This window comes from Larimichthys crocea, chromosome I (assembly GCF_000972845.2).
Source record: "Larimichthys crocea isolate SSNF chromosome I, L_crocea_2.0, whole genome shotgun sequence".
NCBI lineage: Eukaryota > Metazoa > Chordata > Actinopteri > Sciaenidae > Larimichthys > Larimichthys crocea.
The window spans coordinates 29,997,424-30,022,942 of NC_040011.1; the positions used below are offsets into that span (position 1 = coordinate 29,997,424).

The 25,519-nt window shown below is 40.7% G+C and overlaps 2 protein-coding genes across 5 annotated transcripts; both read right to left on the reverse strand.

The window, feature by feature from the left end:
- Window positions 1-794: 794 nt before the first annotated feature.
- Window positions 795-6,643, reverse strand: rtn4rl2b (reticulon 4 receptor-like 2b). The gene is made up of 4 exons (XM_019274419.2): window positions 6,352-6,643; window positions 4,796-5,022; window positions 4,439-4,669; window positions 795-3,386 (listed from the first exon to the last, which is right to left on the reverse strand). The coding sequence occupies exons 1-4, from the start codon at window positions 6,398-6,400 to the stop codon at window positions 2,514-2,516; spliced, it is 1,380 nt and encodes a 459-aa protein (XP_019129964.1). The 5' UTR covers window positions 6,401-6,643; the 3' UTR covers window positions 795-2,513.
- Window positions 6,644-13,771: 7,128 nt separating this feature from the next.
- slc43a3b (solute carrier family 43 member 3b) lies at window positions 13,772-25,433 on the reverse strand. Of its 4 annotated transcripts, none has more exons than XM_019274417.2 (13): window positions 25,224-25,433; window positions 20,819-21,106; window positions 20,509-20,638; window positions 18,609-18,655; window positions 18,412-18,488; window positions 17,507-17,599; window positions 17,290-17,429; window positions 16,866-16,969; window positions 16,610-16,753; window positions 16,203-16,310; window positions 15,356-15,542; window positions 14,331-14,454; window positions 13,772-14,198 (listed from the first exon to the last, which is right to left on the reverse strand). In XM_019274417.2, exons 2-13 carry the CDS (start codon window positions 21,003-21,005, stop codon window positions 14,073-14,075), a joined length of 1,467 nt encoding a protein of 488 aa, XP_019129962.2. In that variant the 5' UTR covers window positions 21,006-21,106; window positions 25,224-25,433; the 3' UTR covers window positions 13,772-14,072. The 4 variants fall into 4 exon arrangements, with proteins under 4 accessions (XP_019129962.2, XP_019129960.2, XP_010733813.3 ...); XM_019274415.2 differs by having other exon boundaries at window positions 20,819-21,112; XM_010735511.3 differs by lacking the exon at window positions 25,224-25,433 and adding an exon at window positions 21,553-22,069 and having other exon boundaries at window positions 20,819-21,112.
- Between the last annotated feature and the right edge of the window lie 86 nt (window positions 25,434-25,519).

Sequence of the window (25,519 nt, forward strand, 5' to 3'; positions counted from 1 at the left end):
TGTGTGGTGGTGTGTACTTGCACATGTAATGTGTACATGCATGTGTCTTTGCACTTGCAAACACATGCATGAGGGTATGCATCACCATCATATTCATGGTGAAAGTTAATCTGGTGAGGGGGTGTGCTGATTCTGGGACACATCGTCACATGCACACACACACACACACACACACACACACACACACACACATATATACACACCACCTCAACAGCTCAATCACCCATCTTACTATATAAATCAGCCCTATATAGCTGCCTCCTGCACATGAGTGATGCACGTGATTGGGGCAAAGGTGCGAACATAGTTGAGACACATGACCTTCGGAAAACACACTCCCACTCTCACATAGATTTCTGGCACTTCACACACTTGCTTCGACACACACAGCAAATACCACCTCCTCTTTTTTCTAAGAGGTTTGACATAAGAACTATGACATGAACCTCTTTTAAAACTTTTTTCCCTGACTGTTGACTCCAAGGATCATAAAAGCTGTCAGATGTCAAAATTAAAAACTGAGCTTATGATACTGATACATACATCCTGTGCTTTAAGTGTCAAAATATAAAATATTTCCTGCAAACTAAGTAAATGAAATGTTACAACACTACCATCACCTTTATACTTTGATATGTCAGAGTTTCTATTATCTATAATTATCTGTATACTCTGTGTTTGGGCCAGCTCACTACCTTTTACTACTATCTTTTATCCTTTGTGGCATCCTCAGCAAGCAAAGACAACAGTGAAACAACAAAGAACATTTCTGTTTGTTTATTTATTTTTTAATAAAGCAAAACACTTTCTCAACATTTTTTTTCCATTGAAAAATCTAATAGCATCACAGTATCTTTCATGTTCTATGCAGAAACTCACAGTTATAGTTCGGGTTGATTTGTACAACATGGACCATATAGGACCACAAGACCATCACGAATAATGCAGATAACAAAGAGGTTGGATTTGTATTGTGTTGAACAGACTGCAGAGTGAATACTCATCTCAAACACACAGAGTTAGAAAGGTTAAATAGTAAAGTACAGCTTTAATATGGGAGGGCTGGGTTTTCTGACAGCTTGATTGCGACCTGTAGTGCCATAAAATACAGATATATGTCACTGAAATCAGATGAAATCCTCTGATTTACTAAAATTGTTCATAAAGTAGTAAAACAACAAAACATTAACAGATTCTGACATGTTTCTGAAACTATACAGTTATGGGTGCACGTGAGTTTATCTGTGCACAGCCACACTGATGTGGACAAATTGCAGGTTAAAGTGTAATGTAACAGGAGCCAACAGGACAGAGACCTGAGACTTCAAACTACACAAAGAGCTGTGTAGGATTCAACCCCGGTGTTGTTTTTACCTTGTCCTGGATCAGTTTGGACATCCAGACTAACAAACAGACAGACACAAAAAAAGAGGCACATGCACACAGGCACTCATTTTAAGAAGAGACCTCATGAAACTGGTCTCAGGACTTTGGTTATTGATCTATAATGGTCTAATCCCACTCGCACAACAAAAACTGAATCACACACATAAAAATCAAAAATACATTTGTAGTCATCTATTTCCCAGATTTTTTTGTTGTTGGTTGTCTGAGCAAGGAAGAGACAAGACTGGAAAACATAAAGGGCCTGTTACATTTGTTTGCCTTCCATTCACAATCTAAGAATCTCTTCTATCACCACAAGCTGGTACTTAAATAAAAAGTAAAAATCCACCTAGTCTAAAATACAGAGTGTATTTTGTTTCAAGGAGTGTATGTACAGTGTTGATGTGTGGTATGTACAAGTGTGGGTGGTGGTTTTCTGGCAAGATTTTGAATCTGGAGGAGGAAGGAGAGTCGCTCTGGGCGGCAGCTCTAATGATGCTCTCATCTTTTTCTGCCTTGAGATGAATATCTAAATCTCACTCCATGTGATTCTTTACTTTTCCTTAATGTCCTCTCATCATCTTTGTTAATCTATGTCTTTCTCCTGCTTCTGGTAGTGCCACCTGTCATTAATTAATCACAACTTTGTAAAATAAATAAATAAATGAGTGATGGATAATGTCAGTGGTGATTGGATGGTGAGCACTGGTTGATCTAGAAAATAGCTGTAGATGAGTAACAACGCCTGCATTGTTAACAGCTGTGATATATATATATTTAAAAAAAACACACCTGGAGACGCCACCAGCTGTCTGTGAGTTGTGTTGTGTTTCTATCATTTCATGATGCTGTTGTAGTTTTCTGCCTTTGTACCTTCAGAGGCTTTTTAAAGCCTGTACTATTTAGCAGCAGCTACTTCAACACTGAAATCTTGTCCTGCGCCACATCAACTGATATCTGCTCTTTAAAACAGCTCCCTGCTGCCTTGCCTGTCTCTTGTGTCAGTGTGGTACCCCCTGCAAGTTGAGGAGGCAACTGAAAGGAATCAAGATCCAGGTTTTTGTTAGAGTTGGAAAGAGCAGGGGGAGAAATCTGAGGAGAAAAAGGGGTGTGGAGGAGAGGAGAGTTCAGCCAAAAAGGAAATGGATGGAGAATGTTACTATAGAGAGGGAGAGGAGGTGGAGGAGAGATGAGGTGCTGGGTAAGGAGGAAGATGAAGGGAAGGCTGAGGTATCATAACCTGGGGGGCACTCCAGCTCGAAGCAGCGGATGGAGGCATCTTCGTTACCATAATTGGCCCAGTACTCTTCTTGGTCCAGCTTGGGGAGCGCCACCTCATCCTCTGACAGTTCATACTTGGAGGAGATGGTTTCAGAAGGGGTTTTGGGGAGGTATTGAGGCTTGACGGCAGAGAAAGGGAAGGCCTTCACTGTGTCTGAGCTCTTCTGGTACGATGCCTTGGATGAAGTTGCAGGTTTATTCTTGGAGAACCACCAGCGGGTCTTGGTGCTGAAGGTTGTTGTGGTGCTTCCAGCCAGAGAGCCAGGGTCAGGCAGAGGGCAGAGGGCGAAGTCCAGCTCGCGAAGAAATCTGAGGTCCTGGCCACGACGTTGGGATGGGGAGGTGCACATAAGATCAGAGGAGGAGATGCGGGCCTTGCGGAACCACTCCCACAGGGGGCGAGCCTCACAGCCGCAGGACCAGGGGTTACCATTGAGGCGGAGGAACTGGATACCTTGGGCATCTCTCATGGCCTGGCCTGGCAGTTCGGCCAGGGAGTTGTTGAACAGGTAGAGGATAGTCAGACGGCCAAGGTCACGGAAAGCCCGACGGTTGACCTGTCTGATGCGGTTGTCATGGACAAGGAGACGGTCCAGGTTGACCAGGCCTCTGAACACATTCTCAGACAGGGCACGGATGCGGTTGCCATGCAGGAAGAGATGGGTGAGGTTGACCAGATCTGAGAACAGATCATCCTGCAGAAAGTGGAGCTGATTCTCCTGGAGCAAAGTCAAAACACAAGAGGATTTAGTGCTGTGTGAAGCTGTACAATAAATGCTAACTTTTAGATACTTTACAGCTAAGTTAATGATGCTATAAAACTGATAAGAAGCTCTTGGCCATAAGTGTGACATGTTTTCCCATTTCCTGTTTAGAAATCACTGAAGTCCAGCATTTCTATTTGCACCAGTGAGTACTATAAGCTATGATAGGAGGAAACAGCTCATTTCGACTGCCTGAAACTACACTGAATGTGGGAGAGAAAAAGGTCATCTTGAGAGAGATTTGCTGTCCAATTAAATGCTGGATTCAAGGAGAACAGCTGAGATCTCACTAGCAGCTGCCAAAAATCTGACAACAACTCTCTATGAGATCATTTTCATAGTGTGCAGAAATCAGGGACTGCCTGAAAAGGAGGAAATCATAAATATGAGCTTTGAAAATGTGTGGCAAAAATATGAATTACAGAGTTTGTTTTACCCTTTGCACTTCAAAGCTATTTGTTTCTACTGTGTATGAATAAGATAAAATAATGCCCTGTCAGAGTGTTTGATCATTTTCAGTCATTTGGCTGTAGGTCTGTTAAAAGAATAAAGTAGGTCTTGGTCTTTTTTTCTGTGCACTAATAAGAGTGAGGTTTCTACTGAGAGATATGTTGAATCATGTTGTTCCGAATGACTTGCAGCTAGAACTGTTACTGAGAGCAAATGAGTGGATTATTATAATTGCTTCTATGTATTGGCAGCTACTCATGTTGAGTGTTAACTTATATATATTCTTAGTTTGCATCTTTGTGTGTGTGCTGTGGCAACTCACTGACCTTTTTTTAAAACAGTCTTTCATTATGCAGAGTAAAGCGAGTGTGTGGGTGTGCAGCCTGCAACTTGGCAACTAAAGTGATAGTGTGTGGGTGTGCAGCCTGCAACTTGGCAACTAAAGTGATTGAAAAAGCCCATAAAGCAAATTTCCATCATATTCTTCCAAACATCATGTGTGTACACTCACATAATATGTATCTTTTGTATTTTGTTTGTATGTGTGCTGGGTTTACCTGCAAGTAGAGGAACTGCAGGCTGTACAACTTGTGGAAGAGGTCATGGGGGAGAGCGGCCAACTTGCAGCGATGCATGTGCAAGCTCTGCAGCTTCTCCAAGCCCCTGAATGCTCCACCTTCCAAGCGCTGCAGTGGGTTATCACCCAGATCCAGCTCCTCCAGAACCCTGAGGTTACTGAAAGCTCCAGCCTCGATCCATGTGATGTTGTTAGCATACAGCCAAAGCACCTGCACAGGATTAGGAGAAAATACTACCATAAGATGGAGACATAAAAGACTATTGCACATAAAAGACTGTCTGCAAATAAATCTGGGGAAGTAAACAGATGCAAACACACACGCTGCCATTTTTACCTGTGTCTCAAAACCAAAAGAGTCTGCGCGAAGCTCAGTGATGCGGTTGTTCTGCAGGAAAACACGCTGAGAGTCGTACGGTACACCAGCCGGCACTATGGTGAGATTCTGGGACTGGCAGCTGACCGTCATGGGCGTAGGGTAACACACACACAGTCTGGGGCATGCACCCACCCCGCCCGGCTTCACCACCACCAGCCATAGAATCAGCCAAAGACACAGTCCACCTGGAGAGAGACAAAGAGACAGAGGACGTTATTTCTCAAGATAAGAACAGGAACAAAATGTGTGTGTGTGTGTGTGTGTGTGTGTGTGACAGAGGTACAGACAAAGAAAGAGAGATTGATTTCAGCTTTTGGCACAAGTCTTTCTTACTGACTGTCTGTCACCTGTTGTTGCTGTCAGTGATTCTTTTTAACACTGCTGTGCTCTCACCCTTGACTTGTTGATGGCTCCCAGAACTTTTGGGGGACATTTATAATTCACCTGAGAACATTACAGAAATCATTCACCCATTCATATACACCGGATCACTTTACATAGGTCTCTGTTGTGACAAGGTTACATAACTTTGGATTTCAGAAGTTTAGAACCGAAAAGCACAACAAATCTCCCATTGAGATGTTTAAGACAATAAACGTAAATCACGCGTGCCTCTTTGCATTTAATTAACCCGGTTTCCTAGTTCTCAGGGTATCAAAATGATGTTTCCGTTGAGAGGTTTACCACGCAGAGGGCACGCGTAAAACCAGCAACCGGACCCGGATCAGTTTCGGTTCTTATCAATATTGCAACAGGTTCTTGGCACAGCTCGGATAACGGCGCACAAAAGTGGCCACGGCGGGAAAAGTACATGCATGAAATAATAATGAACTTCCCATTCATCTGCTGTGCGCAAGATTTTCCAGTGGCTCACCTCTTGACCTCTTAACAAGTTGGACTATTAACTGAGCTGGACGCTGAGGGAGAACTGAAGCTTTTAGGTGCAATAAGACACCTTTCTGGAGTCTTTCCAAGTCTTATTTACCCTAAAGTGGCCATGAGATAAGGAATAAAGTTAAGGGTGGTGTGTGCATCATAAATATCTCCGTGCGTAAAAGGAGTTGGGGTTTTGGTAAACTTTAGTAGAGCGCCAAAAGAAAAGCGTGTCCACATATAATGACGATATTACATAAATTCACACTTCATCTAGAGCTGTTGTTGTCAAATCGTTGTCTAAAATGGCCCAAAAGTGCGCACTACAGTCTTTTTCCAAAAAATTCAAATGGATGCTGAACAATATTTTGCTAAACAGTTTAGGATCTATGCAAAATGGAAGTGCGTAAAAGCATAACAAACTTTATAAATGTAGCAAAAGGTTTCCACAGCCATGCAAGATGCTGATACCCCCCCCAAACAACATAGACATATTACAGATTTCAAAGTTTAATATTGAATTATTCCTCAAAACACTTCATCAAGTGCCCACTACTGAGTGACAAGCTGCTAACCAACTAAATCACAGAAATGCATTTGCAAAATCAAAAACTCAAACTACAATCTGAAGAGGTACTCACTCTTAACATTGTGGGCGCTGGAGCCCTTCAAGGACCGACGAGTCTCCATCTCGAACCAAAGCCGAAAGCGAGTTAGCCTGAGCGGCGTAGAAGTGCCTGCTTGCTGCTATCTCTGCTGAGGTTCAGCTCTGGTGACCGTGTCGCTGCGGCTTCAAGCAGTGATGATCCGGAGTCCCGCGAAGCTGTTTATACTCTTGGTAGGTTGGTCGCCCACACCCGTGGGCAGCGGAGGATCCTCACTACGTCAGCCCGGGAGGAGGGGTGAGATCCACCGGAGGAAAGGACAAGAAAGGCAGTGGCAGGGCGGGTTTGCCTAAAAAAAACACCACTGTCTGTTCAGATCATAATTATTACTCAATTTAATTAAAGATTATTACAGCATCTGATGAAATTTCTTTTTACGCATTAAGAAACATCTTTTAAAGAGACCCTGAATATTCTTTTAGTGCTTTGACGCTCTTTTTTCATCATTAAGACAAAGAGCAGTGTGAGAGGAAGCAACCTGATGATGAAGAGTGGAGGTGGGGTGGAGTTTATTGGGTGACAACATAATAAGAAATAAGAAAATTGACTTTCCTGGTCAACAGGGGTGTTTGTATTTGTGTGGCTCGTGGCACATGCGCTCGCACGGGGGTTGGAGGAGGAAAGGAGGCGGGAAAAACTCATTTGGCATTAAAAGCCAAACAAATCATCTGCCTCATTTAGTGTAGGCCAGTTTGGACTGAAGCCCAGAGCCGCCTACAAATCAGAACAACAGATGAACATGAAAGGGAAACCCAGTGGTGGAGCGGTATGATCTAACGCAGCATATGGACTCAGGAGGAGAGATGTACCACTGACACATTTCAGTACAATACACACTGTACTTCCAGTTACGGATGTCACCAAAAAAAATACTCTTCTAACTTCAAAAATTTGGAGTGGCCAGAAGTAGCATGGCGCTGAAGATGTGATAGAGGAAGCTGTCAACTCTGTGTGATCACTGTCGTTGAATAAGTCACAGTTTCTGTCTAATTATACTTTGGCTGCGGTGCGCGCTGGGGAAGATGCAGAAGCTCAGCATGGGTGGGGTGTAGGAGGGGACACGGAGGTCTTTCTGCACGTGAAATTCATCGTGTCAGGGTAAGGGGGTGGGCCACGTTTACTCACTAGTCCCCCCCTTCATGGCACAGGTCATGGCCAGATCCACCATGATGCACATCATCTGCTCCCAAGTGTACACACTCAACAAAACCTGCTCCACTGAAGGTCATCTGTAACTCCAAGCTGTGAGCGCAGTGCGGGGCATAAATTGTGCGTCTGGAATCAAACTGTTTCTTGGCTGTTGTAGTGATTTGGGGAGGCAGACAGCTCATCAATCAGGCATCAGTAGCCTCCACAGGGGGACTTTGGGACAGATAAGGTCGTGTGTGTGTGTGCCTGAATATAATAATCACAATGTTCTTGGCCTTGGGATAATACTGGGGGTGGCAGACAGCTCATTGAACAGACTCCATCTTCAGGGAGACTGTGGGTGTGTGTGTGTGTTTGTGTGTGTAATGTAGCCTAAGTAGAATTAAATGCATGGAAAAACATACACGCACATATACACATCTCCCCTCCCTGATCCCCTCCCTTTCATTCTCTCTCATGCCTTCTGCTGTGTCAAAGTGAATCACAGGCACACTGGCATTTGAACTGGTGTAAACACAACATGTTCAAAGATGTCCTGATCCTGTTGCTGACTCTGATCATAACCCCCACCCTCGCCCCCCCCCAAACCCCACTCACACATAAACACGCACCGAAAACCTTGTGTGTGTGGACAAAGTGTGTTTCTGCCCGCTGGGTAGGGAACATCAGGTTTGACAGGAGAGAAAGATGACCTTGAACACAAATTTAGTGTTTTGGGGGCTTTCTGTCTCGAGTTGACCTTTTAGAAGTTCCTGCCCCCTCAGAGAACTTGAGCAGCACCGTTGAGATATTTTCATGTGAAACACAACAGACAGATAGATATAGATAGATACTTTATTGTCTTTACAAGGAAATATAGCACATTTTTCCCCACCCATATCTAATACATATAGCTCTCAGCACATGGCGGTTACTCACGTTTTCAGGCCGTGAAGGAAGTATGAAGAATTGGTTTTATTTGATCTGAAATGTGACTGCATACTGTAGTAAACCAGTGTGTATCATTGTCAAGTACTAAAAATCTCAATGTCTCAATTCCAAGCAAATAAATACAGTGTGAGATTATGCACAAGTGTATGAATCAGACAAAATGTGGGTGTCATTTGGGACAGTAAAGGTCTGACAAGACTTTGTGAACAAGATAGTGAATCATTTGATATTTAGTTGCAGGGTCAGAAGAGACGCTTCTGTGTGTAAAGTTCATTTTTACAAACAATTAAAATACACGCCTGTTAAGGTTCTTAAAGGCCTCAAAATCGTAGGTAATTGTAATGTGGGAGTCAGAATTCATCATTTTTTGTATGTGGGTTATTTCTCTAGGCTCTAATTAGAGTCGTTTTCACGTTTCTTTCTATCATCCTGGGACGGATAAAATTTCAAATTACACGTATCTGACATTTACTACGGTTTTAAAAAACACGCTGAGGCAAAAGTCAGAGAAGCCTCTTTCCACAGACCTTCAACACAAACAAGAAAAACTCTGCAAAAGACACTCAAGACTTTCTTGCTTTCAGTTCAGCCATAAGAGCTTTAGTGGGTGTAAAAAGGACTACTGCCCACTGCCATTATCGTCTATAATGACTCCCCACTGTGCAGGAAGAGGAGACTCATTCTGTGACAGGATAGATAATGGATGATGGACATATAATGGATAACTTGCACTGATTCATTCTCCGAATTATTATGCACAATTCCAAATTTATCGTACAGATTGGTTTTGGTCTTAAGACTGGTCACAAGACCTCTTATGAAGGTCTCAGTCTTGTCTTGGTTTTGGACATAAAAGACTCTTCAAGACCAGTCAAGCTGTGGGGATATCATTAATGTTTCCATACCATTCACTTAATAATGTCTAGTTTGTCTTGCCACAGTTTTAAAATGAACTGAAAATACCATTGGATTTTAAAAAGTTATTTTACAGTAAGTAGAGCAAACACCTCCGTTGCACAGAAAAACTATAAAGAGGGCAGGTCAAGGTTCCCAGCCAACAGCGGCAAAGTTCTTCCAACAAATTAAACTCAGTATATTATGAAGCATGTCATTAAAAAAAGAAATGAATATAAATATAAATATAAAACCTTCCTGCTTCAAATGACACCAATAACTTATTTCTTATTTAAAATTTTGCCTCTGTTAATGGCTGTTAGCCTTTGCTGCCCTTCTTTACACGCACTGCTATTTTCCAAAAGAAAACACACTGCAGTCTGTAAATCCTGCAAGACATTCACTGAGAAGGCTGCAAGGCCAAAGTAATTTGACAAATATTAGCCCTATGTTAGTTAGCGAAGTACAATATATACTGTCTGGTCTTGGTCTTGACCAGATCTCGCCCTGCCCTGGTCAAAGTCTTGATTTCTAGACTTTCTAGACTAGACCTTAATTTCTATTTATACTCTAACCAGTTCAAATGTATTTATCTGAAATGTAATTGCTGCTGTAACACTCAAATTTTCCTTTAGTGATCAGTAAAGTTGAAAAGAGTTGCAAACAAAAACAAAGATCCTCCTACCAGCTTTGTGCAGCAGATGGACACCAGCTCATTGAGGCCAATAAACTGATGCTGTTACAGTTTTTCTCCTATTGCTTCAGTCAAAGAGAACAGACATGAGTTAATTTTGAGTAAGCCTGTCAAATCTGTGTGTCATAAAGACATCCTCAGTGCCTGTGACAGATTCAGAGCGATAAAAAAAAAAAAACCCAACACATAACAAATCACCTCATTAACAGACTGGTTTATTTTTATCCTCCGCTCCCCACGCCATCGCTCTTATTTCTGTCATACACTTGTTTATACAAGGCTGTATAAAATCACGGAGATACTGAGGTTGTGATCATCAATGACGCAGATGCAAAGAAAGGACCTGTCACCATGCACATGTTCCCTGCACACACATACACACACACTGGATGTGACAGACTATATAAAGTTGCATCAAGTTTTTCTGGGCTTGCTGTTTTCTCACACAGCAGGTGTACAGAGAACTTGAGAGAGGCTGTTGTGGAGGAGTGTCCCTGTTATTTCAGGTTTAAACCCTGCCAGAGTTTTCCCCCCTCAGACGATTCTCCCCCGTGTGAAACCTTGCCACCGCAATCTGTAACAACATGGTAACGCCTACGCAGACTGCCAAGACTCTCAGGTGTGAGAGATGACTGGAGACGCCAGACTGGTCTCTGAGGCTGCAGTGAATCCTGCAGGTCTGGACTTCATTCAGATATTTCATGCAAAGAGTTCTTAATTCATATAACACTGCAGTTCTGAAACATTGCTGGACTCACCTACATTACCCATAATGCAACGTAACCTGTGACAGTTTGGTCTCAGATTCGGGTCTGTTATGCTGGTATCTGCTAGCCTCAAGCAGAAATGAGTAAAGGGCTACAGAGTTCTAATAAGCTCACTTCTTTCTAACTCTTCAAACTTGTCTTCAGCTTCACCTGACGCTGACTCAAGTGACATCACTTGAGATAATTTATCAGAGGCCTTTGGAGCCACATAGGCGACTTACAACATGCCAAAATGTAGCAGTGATCCCCAAAACTAGTAAATATATATTAATGTATTAAATCAGTGGAGCTTCCCTTTATCGAGGATTCATGTTAAAGCCTTTGATCAGCGGTATTCTGTTTGGACGAGTGCCTCTCTTTTAATTTCTTCCAATGATGTAGATTTTAGGGCAGTAAAATATATACTTCAAACTTCTTTAATACATTTCCAAGAGTTATTTCCCCAATAAAGAATTGAACAACCTTAAGTTGGATGACCAGAGAGATATCTTTATTTTTAGTCCCAAAATGTCCTATAATGCAACTTCACTTAAAGCCTCTTTGTCTGTCTGTCACGTCCCTTTAATTTGTCCTTGTTAGTAATGATATTGATTTATTTATTCTCCTGCTTTAATATTTGGTGGACATAAAGAATGAGCATGTCAGAATAATTTTCAAATGTCAAGGTCTCAACTATCTCACTAGAAAGTGACTTTCAATCTTTGTCCTAATCTAAAACAGACATGACAAACAATAACTGCTTATTATGAATGCAAATCAAATTCTAACAATACATTTTGACAATAAAACCACGTGCAGCTGATGTTGCATTAAATGCACCAGTCAGTCCAAAGTACACAGTAAACCAAACACTGGAAAAACACAGGAGGATATCAGGGTTCAGTATTTAAATGTTTATTTTAGGGCTGTCAATCGATTAAAAAAAATTAACTAATTAATCGCAAAAATTTCTGTGATTAATCATGATTAATCACGATTAATCTATCAATAAATGTATCAATAAATTAAATGCATTTTTCTGAGACTGAAGCTTATAATGAATATTTATTTATGTAAAATGATCAAATTAATGTAGAATAAACTCAGATAAAGTATATGAAATTCATTCATGTTATTGGCTTAAGGTGCACATATGCACAGTGCAAACAGAAAAAAGCCAGAATGAGGAAATATACTGAGGAGTGCCACACTCCTGTAGTGCAGACTGGGTGTTTTGCTTTGAGGTGATATGTTAAAGTCGTGTTACTTCTGTGGAATTTAAATTCGGCTTTGCAAACTGTGCAAATTGCCTTGTTTTTGTCCAACGAACCGTCGGGCAACTTTTTAAAATGAAATGTTCCCCCTAAAAGTCCGTCCTTATCCATCTTTACACCACAGACTCTCCTTTAGTTAGGATAGATCATAGACATATATGCACAGACTCTCCTTTAGTTAGGATAGATCATAGACACACAGACGCCTCACTGAGCAGGTTGGTCCGTTGCTGCGATACGTTAACGTGTCCGCCATATTGGACGTGGCAGATCTGCCCGTAAACTAAAACAAGCAGGGCCGGTTTTAGCTGTGGGCAATGTGGGCGACCGCCCAGGGCGCAGTCTCCGTGAGGGCTTTAAGTTAATGCCTCTTATACACCCATTCACACACACACTAATATATCTGGGAAACAAAGCTCTACTTTGCCACATCCAAAATGGCGGCCGCCACCGGAAGTAAACAAAACCGCGTTAATTGCGTTAATTTTTTTTAACGCGTTAATTCTTTAAAATTAATCGACAAAATTAACGCGTTAATTTTGACAGCACTAGTTTATTTTAATATAGTTGGATGTTTTTTTATGTGAAGGTGTACAACATACAGTTCCTGGAGTTGTTTTTATTTACGGTATTTATTTTATACCATCTGTAATAGTACATCATTTTTCACATGACAGTTTAAAACTGAAAGTAAAGTACAGCAACAGGAAGTAAATATCAAAAAGTAATAATGCCCTTTACTTCACTATTAAAGTTCATATCAAAAGGTACATTTTATTTGCAGCAGCATATTGAAGAGTTTGCATATTTATACCACCATGTCATGGCACTGCAGGAAAACCTCAAACATAAACATACTGGTAACAAAACAAAAAAAAAGTACATATTTCCCTTCATGAACCTTCACAGATCATCACTTATTATGGCACATTTACATTAAATTAATTAGTTCTTCTCATCAACTACACAGAGCACCTGAAACTTCATATGTTGGATACAACCAAAAATACTTAAAAAATCACTTTACTGCAATGTTGGCACAATGTTGGTTTTAATAGCCAACAGCTACACTAAGAGTCCAGCAGGAGGCAGAGCTGTAGTGTCTGGATGAAGTCACATGGTAGAGCAACCAGTGCAGAGACATCAGACTCAGGTCAGCGAGCAAACAGGACATTTGACGTCAATATCATGATAGAGGAGGTTTTAAACCTAACAATGATCCAATTAAGCACTATGAAAAATAACTGTAAACAAAACAGACAAAGCTGACAGTGGCTAAAGTTGGGTTTTCACTAAGTGCTGAGATGCTTTAGGGAATAGCTCTTTCTAAAATGTTCTCCCTCTTCCACAGGTTTTATTCAGCCCAAAGACAACTTAAAGTCCATGTAAAGTAAGAATGAATGTGTTCTGAGTTTGTCAGACTGAAATAGAAAGTGTTATTAACCCCTCAGCCAAATTTGAATGATTAGAAATATCGCCATGTTTATGAAATATAAAAAATGAGTCGTATTCTCAGCCACGCCCACTCGTGGGAGCAGTCAAGCAGCAATTTTATGTTTATTTTTATTTTTTTATTGTTTATTTTTACATATTCAATGTATTTAGAAAGAAATCTCAGAATTGCCTTTACATGGACTTTAACAGGTTAATTGGTGACTCTAAATTGGGCCTGGGTGTGAATGTGATTGTGAATGGTTTGTTTGTCTCTATGCGCCCTGTGATAAGCTGGAAACTTGCCCAGGGTCAAAAAGTCAGCTAGGATAGGCCCCTGGCCCCACCATGACCCTGATGAGGATAAGCGATTACAGATAATGGATGGATGGATGTATAGCTATGTAAAAGGTTATGCGTGTCAACTACAGAAAGCGGCAAACAAGAAGTTCTTAATGATTATGGCCCAAACTGCACTTATAAGCACTTATATGCCAAATACACGTGGCATCACAACACCGCCATACAGGCACTACAAATCAATCAAACTGAAGAGGTAACAGTGTCAGTAGGGACATTTTAAGTCCTGGTTGTTTCTCTGTTGCTCTGACTGTTTTTAGCTCGCTGGGCACTTCGACAGTGCAGATAGACAGAGAGGGGATGGATAAAGGCGAGCATGCTGAGCAGCGTCAGAGCAATGTTCACCTGCAGACACGGAGGAAAGGAGGAAACAACGAGAGGAGATATTATGGATAATGGTGATAACAGAAAGAGAAGGACCAGAGTGAGTACAGTAGATGAAGTTTACAGTTGTATACAGTTATGTAATGTACTCACATATAATGGGTCTCCATCCAGAGCTCCTTTCACCAGAGCAAAGCAGGGATACTGCAGCAAAGAAAACACTGCAGACAGAGCCATGACCAGACCATACAGCTTCCCAAAGTGGCATGATGGGAAACTACACACACACATACAAACACACACACATACACCAAAGCACACACACACACACACACATGCACCAAAGCACACACATAGCAAAGAGAAGATGGAAAATATGTTATGTGTAGAAAAGATGTACAAATATTTCTTAAAGACACTTTTCTCATTTGTGCACACATAATGAACTGTCATATTTTACAGAGATATATTTGCATATAATCACAGCTGTCATTCATTATCTGTTTATATACCAGCATTTAACTATGAATGTTTCACTGCAAAGTGAGTTCAAATTCAGATTTTTATTTGTCTTACTTGAGTTGCTAAGTAACACTTTCATTGATTTCTCTGCTTTTTTTTGTGACGTGATGTTCAATCATTTTATTATTTAACAAATAAATGTGTATATTGTGATATGTAAAGCTTTCTGAGACATTATTGTGATTACCTATTGAACAGTAAATTAATAAACTGAACTGTTAGCTGTAATATGACTGTAGCACCTCACCGCTGAGTGTTTGTGCAGTTGCCTGATTATTTATTTTAGTTATAAAAACGTCATGTGCTGCAGCAACACCTCTGGGTTGTACTTCCTTAGGACATTGCGGTCTTTCAACATCTGCAGCAAACTGCTGTGGATGTTTTACCAGTCTGTGGTTGCCAGCGTCCTCTTTTACACTGTGGTGTGCTGGGGGGGGCAGCACATCTAAGAAGGACACTTCCAGACTGGATAAACTGATCAGGTCTGTTGTCGGGTTAGGGTTAGGGTCTCTGGTGGCAGAGAGGAGGACACTGGACAAACTGCTGGACATTATTGACAATGCCAGCCACCCCCTGCACACTTTTACTTTATATATTTAGTTTTACTGTTTACTGTCTCTAAGTCTGAGCTGTGCATGTTTGTGTTTTATACTCACGCAATACTGATGAAGGCTGCATTGCCGCCGTAAAGGAAAGATCGGTTGAGCACCTGCAGGATGAAGGTGAGGTACTGAAGCGGCAGGTATGGGGTGGAGGCACAAACTGAGAACAGTACACACTGCAGCGCTGTCAGGGAAAGGGAAAGCACCGAGGACCTCAGATCTGCCTCCTGTTCACTCTCTCCTGCAAACAGACACACACAAATGTGAACACACACCTGTTCATCCAAAAAAAGAGAACAAAGCTTTTATTCCAGCTAAATGCCAAATTTCACTGACGACAGCAACCTCTAGCAGAAAGAAAGTACAAATCTGGGAAATAAGCAGCCATGGCTAGATTAGGCCTCAATGTAAAATATATACAGTGTAAATACGGAGATCTATTAGTTAAGTTTAATCAACACTGTTGCTTTCCCTGTGTTTCTCTCTTGTTTTCTCTGTTTTCCTGTTTTTCCCCGTTTGTTTTCCTGTTATTCTCCCCCTTCCTTGGCATAGCATCCTGATTCCTCTCTCTCTCTGCAATCTTCTGAAACACCTGCAACTGATCATGATCTTATCAACTCTAATCTGCACAGTATAAACCCTGGCTCACTCATCCAGACCAGTAAAGTACCTCCAAATTGTACCAGATTTAACAGACCTTTGGGGGGGAATTTTTTATAAATAAACTATTGTTGTGGTTTAGGATTTATAGTTCAGTGTTTCCCATTTTGTAGTTAAAACTCAGTCCTGTTTATCTTTCCTTATTTTACATTGTAAATGTTTGCACAACCTAACGAACAGTTATATAAGATGAGGATGAATATGAAGCCTGTTGGGCTTAATTATAATATCAGTATGCTACCTGCAGCACGAGGTTTGCCTTTGTGTCTGTCCATGATGAGTCCGTTCCAAGGAGCACACAGCACTCCGCACAGCTGAGTTATGGCAAAGGCATTAATGTACTGGCTCACTGCAGAGAAACAAAACAGAATAAAACAATTCTGCCTGAATATGACATAAGAGATCACAAAGGCAGGTTACATCCACTCTTCCACTCTTTAGGCAACTTTGGAGGGATTTTAAACCATTATTTCCAATACTTTTACAGCAGCTTCTTGCTCATATCATAATATTGATACAGGGAACTGGTAAGTCTTCACTGAACTTGTCTTGCTTAGGAGAGGATGATTACCTAATGAGGAAGGTTTGCACAAACGTCCATCTTTGCAAAGGCTGTGACAACTTCATGTAGTGTTTGTGTGTATTTACCCAGGGAAGGCTCTCCCGCCGTCAGCCGCTGTAGCATGGGGTTGAGGGTGCCAATGAAGAGGTAATGTCTGAGCTGCATTACAGACAACCAGAGCAGGTGCCACAAGAAGAACCTGGACAGAAAACATTCACGGAATGTCTTCTCTGAGAGAGACAACAGAGATCAATGAAGAAGAGAAAACAAGAAAGTCAAGAAAAAGGTATAAAAATGAAACATAATTCTAGTAATCTTACGACAATCACAGTAAACACACACCTTGTTTCACAGGGACGTCGCTCACGTTGTCGTACTTCCTCGGTGTTTCACCATTTGCTGTTGTCTGCTCTGAGCCCAGATTTTTTGATTTACCACAAGTTATCCTGACAAACGTCAAAGGTCACAGAGGGTCAGCCACAGACATTATGTAGATTATGGGAGTTCTTTGATAGGGACAATGATGTGATGAAATAATGTGCTGTAAACTGAGACTTTCAATAACTGCAAAGTGTATTTGCAGAGTTGATTTGGATGCGGGAAGCTCATTGTTTTTGATTGGATTGTTTAAATAGTTTTTTTGGACCCTGGTGTGTACTGTAAGCTGTGCAGGATGCGTGATGCATTAACAGAATAACAGAGAATAATTTACACTTGATGTGTCCCTGAAGCATGCATGAGCTGTGTGTGATGTCTGTGTTCGTACCCGTATGTGTAGCCATCAGGCAGCGGGTGAGGAATGAATTTTCTTGGCAGCAGGAAGAAAGTCCTGAACAGGTGAATGGCACTGCAGGCGGACAGAAAGAGGAAGGAGGCACGGAGCGAGATGCCAGTCTCGTGTAACAACTGCAGGAGGAGATAAAACGGGGTGAAGTGGGGATGATCGGTCTAAATATATCCTGTATCCTGTCCATGTTTCTCACCTTGATAACAAGAAAAAGTGCTGAGGAAGAATCGAAGGCTCCATTGTAGAGAGTGATGATGGTGGAGCGACGTGCGCCGAACAGGTTTCCAACCTTCAGGAAATGAAGAAATGTCAATTTATTAAAACAAATGAATGTTAAGTGTCTGTGTGGTTTCCGTTTGCATACACCATGCTGTCATTCAAGGTAAAATGAGCTCTTGCTGAGTTTAATTGTCTGTTTGGATATGAGCATGTGGTTTTGGACTTCATTCAACCTCATTAAACGCCACAGTTTCCCAGAAGAGGGGTTTTGTGTGTGTGTGTGTGTGTGTGTGTGTGTGTGTGTGTGTCTGTGTGTCTGTGTGGTAAGAATAATGAGCTTGGTCTGTGAATAGGTCTGCAGCCAACAACAAAGCAGCATTTATGAGAGACTCTCTGTGTTTGTTTGTGTTCCAGATCTGAACTTTTTTAAAATCTGACACTAAGATCTTGAACTTCAGTCACTTCCAAAAAAAGCTCTTACAACCACAGTTTCCTGCCAGTTTTCCACAAAATGGTTAAAGGTCCAGTGTGTAAGATTTGGGGCCTCTCTTTTCAGGCAGACATGGAATATAATATTCATAATGTTTGTTTTCATGCATGTATAATCACCAGAAAATAATAAGCTTTTTGTTTTTGTGACTTAAAAGTTATCCTTTTATATCTATCATTATCCTTTTTATATTCTATGTCAAGTGTTTCTCTCCTTTATACTAGGTAGACGAGGGTGATGTGAGGAGATTGCAATGCAGCGATTACACCACTAGATGCAACTAAATCCTAAACACTGGACCTTTAAGTTAGTGTTTCTAGATCATGGCAGCTCAATCAAAACTAATCAGTTGTGTTTTGAATCTGTTTGTATCTGAATGGCAGCTTCAGTACCTGCATGTTGGTGATCAGAAACAAGATGCCACCCACTGCCAGAAGGGACATAGCGGCGAAGAGCAGGTTGGACGCGGCTGATGGGAAAAGAAAGAGTCAGAGTAGAGTTGAGTCAGCGGTAACATCAGTTATGGACAATAATGGTCTAAGAGAACACAAACCAAAGATACAAAGAGAGACAGAAGAATGTTTTTCACCTGGAGTCACAAAGGCTATCATCAAGGTGCCCGTAGTGTAAAGTGATCTGTAGGGGGAGAGAAATTAGTGTTATGTTATTGGCATAATGGGAACGTTAAAGAACACACGTTCTTCTGCTGCTGTTTGGAGAACTTTTGACCGACTTTAATTTCCTTTTCTAAGCCCACCCTGAGCAAAGATCCAGCCAAATCACTACTTGCCACCACTTGCCGTCCAACTATTTTCCCTCCACCCTCTTTTAGTGAAAACATATGGCTGGACTTCAGTTTGTTATTGTGGATTTAGATATATCTGGGGCAATAAACTCTGGGCATGGTGTTATAGTATATGATAGACATAAACTCTGAGGGAGGACTTCTTAGTCACAGGGTCTGAACAGCTGCACTAACAAATGAAACATAACTGACATTCCTCCATCCTCTGGTGATTAATACTCTTGAGATATATATATTTCTTAATCAGTCAGTCTTTCTAGTTTCAGTTTTGTAGGTTTGCCCTTTTACAGCTTTGTTTTCTTCACTCTCTTTTCTTATAAAGCATTTTTGTGCTTGCTGTTGCTGTGAGGCCTCAGTAGCTTTGGTATGCATCTTCATTCATTTGTCTGTTGCTGTGTGGAGACCTCAGCTTCTTTACATAACATCCCTCCAGTGAGCTATTCTAACCTCTCTGTCTTCATGCGCGGCCTCCTCCCTTTTCGCTTTTCCTGTCCTTTTCACTTTACTGGAACATGTGCGGTATATTTTTCCACATTCACACCAACACTAACAATCCAATCTTCTCGCCTCCATGTGAGAAAACAACTGTTACAGCAAGCAAACAGATTTAGGAATCCCTCACAAGGGAAATACCAGAGACAGACTGAAATTACAGCAATTTGCCTCCTTACATGGCAGCATTAACTCAGCCACCACAAGCAAAGAGAGTGACAGCCAAGGGGGACAGAAGCCCATCTGTCTCTAGTGATAATGTGTTTAACGGTTTAACAGGTGGTTGCTGCAGCCCATGGCTCTCTTTGTTATGTTTAGTTTTTCAGTAGTTGTTTCTGTGTGCACCTGTGTTTCTATCTATCTATTGGCCAGGACACCCTTAAAAACAAGATTCTTGATCTCAATGGGACTCTCCTGGGTTATTACTGCATCAACAAACAAGCAACCTGTTACAAACACAAATAATTCACAAAAAAGAGTTGCTCTACGTTGTTTTAAAAGTATGAGAACTCACCGTGTCTATTAAGCTAGTTAACAAGCTGTCTTACTTTTTGTGCGGATTTATTTTTTTATGTCACAGATGACGAGTTACTCTGTGGTAACTTTTTCAAAGTCATATGTACGCTATAGTGTCATATAACTAGATGTTATAGGGTGTAGAGTGAAAAGTCAGAGTTGATTCAAATCAATTAATATTTCATTTCAAGTTCTGTCAGATACTTTGAGTTTCACTGTTGTGCAGAGATCGAATAATTAAAAAATGCTACTGTTTAAAGCTAAATATTGGACTTCAAAATAAAACACACTCTTTGAAATCATATCTTGGTGTTTAATCCTTGCTAGATGTACTATTTCTGAGTTTTTCTGTATATTTGTAAAGCTTGGGAAGTATCAAAACCAATCAAATCTTCCTAAAAATCAATCCACATAGTGATTTTAGATGATGCGAAAGAAAATCAGATTGTTGCTGGATTATCACTCCTCTGGTCTGAGTGACATTCAGAGCAACCAAGGAGGAAAAATTATTCTCTCACCTCTCACTTGTTGCTCAGTTTCTTCTTGTTGTTGTTCTTTACTAGTCTAGTTTACTAGATGGGTTCCCCTACTGAGTAACCATATTTGACTTACATGGAAAAAATCCATTGACCATTTACTCTTAAGAAGTAATTAAGGTTGTTGTTGTTGGACTTACATTCCAAAAAGCCGAGCCACTGTGGTACCAAACCGGTCAAAGAGGAAGCCATTAGGCAGTGTCAGGAAATTGTTCATAAAGGAGGCGATGGTGAAAACAAGGGAGAACTGCTCATACTGTCCACTGCAATCTAAAAAAGAACATTGGTAAGAGGCATGTGGTTCAACAGGTTTAACAATAGGCCAGAGAGGTGATAAGCTGATTAGGAAACTACATGCTTAGAAAAACAATGTCAAACTTTTTTGCAGCATAAATGTATTGGATAATTTCTGTAGACAACCAGAGGTGGAGGTGTGGATATCAAACTGACCTACGAAATGCGTTCCATTGCTTTCTGTGGTGTTGACGCACAGAGAACTGAAGTAGCCCTCCGTCTTCAGGACAAAAACAAGCGAAGCCCATCCGAACACGGCTCCAGCGAAACACAGACACTCCACCAGTCCTGTGGCGAAGGTGAAGTACCGTCGCACCCTAAAGCTCTTCTCAGACCCCGACATGGTCCCACACACTCACACACACACACACACAGGCAGGTAGTTCACAAAGACTGAATTTTTACCTGCATGGACACACTCATGCAGACTGATGGCTTCTGTCACTGCACCTGACAAAAAAAAAAAAAAGAAAAAGAAATGAGAAATGAAATTAATTTTCTGATATTTTAAGCACTGACATGAGCAGACATGAGGTCTGCATGTTCAAAACAACAACTTACTTGTTTTCATATAAAACAAGAAACTGACTTAAATGGAAAAAGTTACACAAGCAAGAACTAGAGCAAAAGCTAAAACTGGAAACATCTGGGAACCAAATTTCCTGTTGCAGTCCAAACAACTGGACCAAACCCAACTTCTGCATAAATCCAAAAGTTAGGTGTCTTTAGTGAGGTACTAGATGATCATAAAACAATTCTAACAACACAAGGAGTCAATTGAAACATTCAAACACCTCCAGTAAAACCACAAAGAGGTAAAAAAAAAAAAAACAAGCTAAATGCAAGTTGTAATACTCTGTATGCACAGTTTACAGCTCTCTACTACTCACAGTTCAGCGTCTGTGGTTCTCCCCAAATGTCCTCACAAACCACACCTATCTTCTTTTGCCTCACTCTCTTCTTTATATAGGCTTGTTTCCTTCCTCTTCCTCACCAGTTCCCTCCCTCTGTGATGTTTTTCTCTTTCTCAGTCACTCTTATTTTACGTGCAGCAGAGACTCTCCTCAGCTAGCGACTGAAGAAAATAAACAGCCCGATGTAACTCCCATAAGCCAAACAACGGTGGCACTGAGGATAGGAGACGTGATCCAGATGTGGATACTGGATGTGCTGGATCGACTGGTTTATAAATCAGGTCACGTGACTGACACAAGAAATAACTTGTGGAAACTGGCGCCATGTGGAAACTCTCAACTCTGTACGGGCCCTTTTGGTCATAACTGTGTCCATATGAACACCCTGATAAGCATTATCACTGCTGGCCAGGCTGTAACGCTGGTAGAGTAACTCAGGACTTCCCAGGAGGAAAAACTCACAATTACCTCTTCTGTGTCTCCTGAGATGAAGTTAAAAGTTAGATGTAGGAGATACAGAAATTGAATTTGGACTCACATACACCTGTTGATTTATGTCTGTAAATCAATTTATACTTTTTTAATTCATCCAAAGTCAGGTCACCTCTGTCTGGTCTTCAAGTGCAATACAATAATGGCTGAATTATTCCTTTAATAAACTGAATCATATGATCTATCGTGACAAGGTCAAATCATCCATCCATTTTATGTAACTGCTTATCCTTATCAGGGTCGGCAGGGTAATGTTATTAATCATGTTTAATGTCATTTTGGTTCTGAGTGTGCTAAATTAAACAAGCAAACATTTTACTGCACTGAGAGTGAAACCTTCAAGAGTACAGTCTCTAAAATTGGATCATTTTAAAATTATGTTACAAAACAACATAATTGTACACAATGTTTTTACCGTATTTTATCGCATTCCCATAAACATCTTCATTAAATATTAATGATTAAAGCATTATTTTAAGGCTCCTGGGGGTTGAGGAAGCAGTCACTGGCAACTAAAGGTCAGAGATGTAAATCAGTGCTGGAGGTCTTTCTTGAACTACAATACCACTCACAAAAACTCAGAATGTATGTTTTACCATAATCATCACATGATCACATGACACACAGACACACACACACACACAGACCCTGTGTGACACGCAAGCTTCTACACACTTCCCAAAAATATTGACCCAAAGTTATCAACTCACTACATATGTCAATGTGTGGGTGTGTATGTATCCTAGAGACAGACATACTACTTCGAAAGAAATACCAAGAAAGGTTTTGAACCACATGACTTCTATAGTCACAACACAGAGTCAATATAGTTTAAAGGATAACGCTGGCATCATTTTATCTTTTTTTATCATTATCATGCAATCCCATGACACCTAAACCAACAATACGTTTATCCGTCAAGCAGCTGCCTTGATACAGCCTCCTGATACAGCCTATTACTGTCCAAAAAAACACATAAATGACACTGTGCTGCACTGCTACATATTCTTACATTAAACCACACATCAACTCAAATCAACATGGATCACTTTACATGTACTAAAAGTGTTCAGACTGATGGATAAAGTATCATGATCTACAGCACTTTGACCTTACCTTTAAACCTCTAGAATAAACAAGCAAGTGGACCTTGAGTGGAGATTGTTTTCTCAGTTGCTCAGTAGAGATTATTCCTCTCAGCTCAACTTTGTCGTATTTCATCAGATTACTCAATGAATGCAAGTCCAAAGAATCAAATGATAACTGCATGCAAGATTTAGGTTAAAGAAGGCTTCATTGCCTAAGGGTTTTAGGGATTTGGTTAAAATAACTTACTTATTATGATCAGTGTTTCTCAGACGTTTTACACAGTGAACCACCTCAGAAAATATTAGAAAGTATCACCATTATGACCGACATTAAATAACAGCTGAATCCTGAATGAAACTGGTACTCCTAATCCACGCTTCTATTCCTGATTTTTCCAGCTTGGAGCGACAATTGCTTTGAGTTTTTGAACCAGTTGTTTCACCTTCGCTTATTATCTTTTTGAGTATGTATGTGTGCAACAGGCAAGAACGTGACTACTTAGCAGAATAATGAAACCAAACCTGGAAATGCAAAACTTATTTTAAATTACATTCCAGCAATCCCATAGTTTATTTTCATGAGAACCTTTGTAGTATTTTAATAGTATAATATGTTTTTTAAAATAATTAATTAAATTCCTCCAAGTACCACTACAGGTAGGTCACATACCAGCAGTGGTACTCGTACTATAGCTGGAGAAACAGTCATGTAGATGATTACATACAGTATAGAATTGGTAGCGAGGGGATACGTTATGCTATTAAGGGTTAAAAGTGTGTGTGTGTTTGTGTATGTGTGCAGGTTTCATAACCAGAAGTCAAACAAACTCTGCCATCGTGCCAAGAGGAAAAGTGGCAACATCAGCAACTTCTAGGACAGCTAATGGTCAGATGTCAATATCCTGTTTTTTTCTTTTTTTTTTAGAAAATGATGCCAGAGTAGAGCCAAAGTGGGGAACTCTCTTTCTCCATGTCATTCACTACTTCTTCTTTCTAAAAATGTTACAGTGGAGGAGAGAGGTAAAGACGAAATGATGCACATGACTTATAAGATCTGGTGACGAGATTTGCTCTGATACCACGAGTTTCCTAATTATAGTGTTTGAACGTGGATGTTTATTGCACTGTGTATGCTGGATAGCTTTGGTGTGTATAGTGTATTTTTTTATTTAGTTGAACTAATAAAACTTTCAATAAAATGTACTGAGATGAATGTGTCGGAACTTGGAAGGAATTAACTAATAGTCTATGTCTATCTAGTCAGTGAGTGGCTTAAACACACACCTGGTTATTGTGTAACCAGGTGTGTGTTAAAGCATTTTCTCAAACTCTTCTGTAACACAATTTCATGTCTCCAATTTTTGTGACCCCACCAGTTAAAAATATGTTGTTTAATCATATTCTAATGTTCAAAGTGAACTGCATATTTTATTTATCTATTATTATATTATTATATATACTGTAAGTTTGGTTACATTTAAAAAAAACAGTCTACAAAGTTTAGCCACAAGAGGTTATAAGATGAATCTATGACTCTAGAAATGGCAACTTATAAAGATGCAACCTGTGTCAGGGGGTCACAAGCAGATAATGTTTTGTATTAAGAAGAATTACTGCTAGCAGCAGACAGACTAAACCTAGAGAAATCAGGATGCAAACAGTAAGACTACTCAGCTGCAGTTGATTTAAAGACTTGACCAAGCTCCAGTGCATATTGTATAATGGTGAGACTCTCGCATTACACTTAAAACATTACAACAGGATGACTAAGTGTGATTAAAGGTGTCTGAATGTGATCTGGGTGGATAAGATCACACAAGGCTCGCAGTTGTTATGTCTCCTTCTTGTTGATTTCATTGCAGCAGATGTGATTGCTACGTGGTGCAATGTTTGCAAATCATGCTGTGGGCTGCTGCCCACTCTGAACTGGATCCCACGTTAAAATCCTGCAATAAGGTGTAGCCTGTGACTAGAAATCATGCATGGGATCACAGAGAAGACAGCTCCTCTGATCTATTTACAGTCTATAGCTGTCTGATGTCTTTTCATGGCAGGATGCATACTTACGCGGTGTTATGCCCTCCTACAGCGACCCCATTGTCCATACCATCCACATATTGTTCGTCCCTTAAGATGTGAGGACCCGATGGGGAAGATCCTCACGCTGCGGCCTCAGCTCGCAGGGTGGGCGGGGATCAGAGTCTGCTGCTGTGTCGCTCCCATCTCTGGTCTCAAAGCTTCCTCCAGGTCCAGCGCCCACTTTGGAGATTTGTTTGACTACAGCTGCAACACCTCATGAAGTCTGATAAGCAATATGTTCGCACAAGTAAATGTAAACAATAAATACAAACCAAATTTACAGA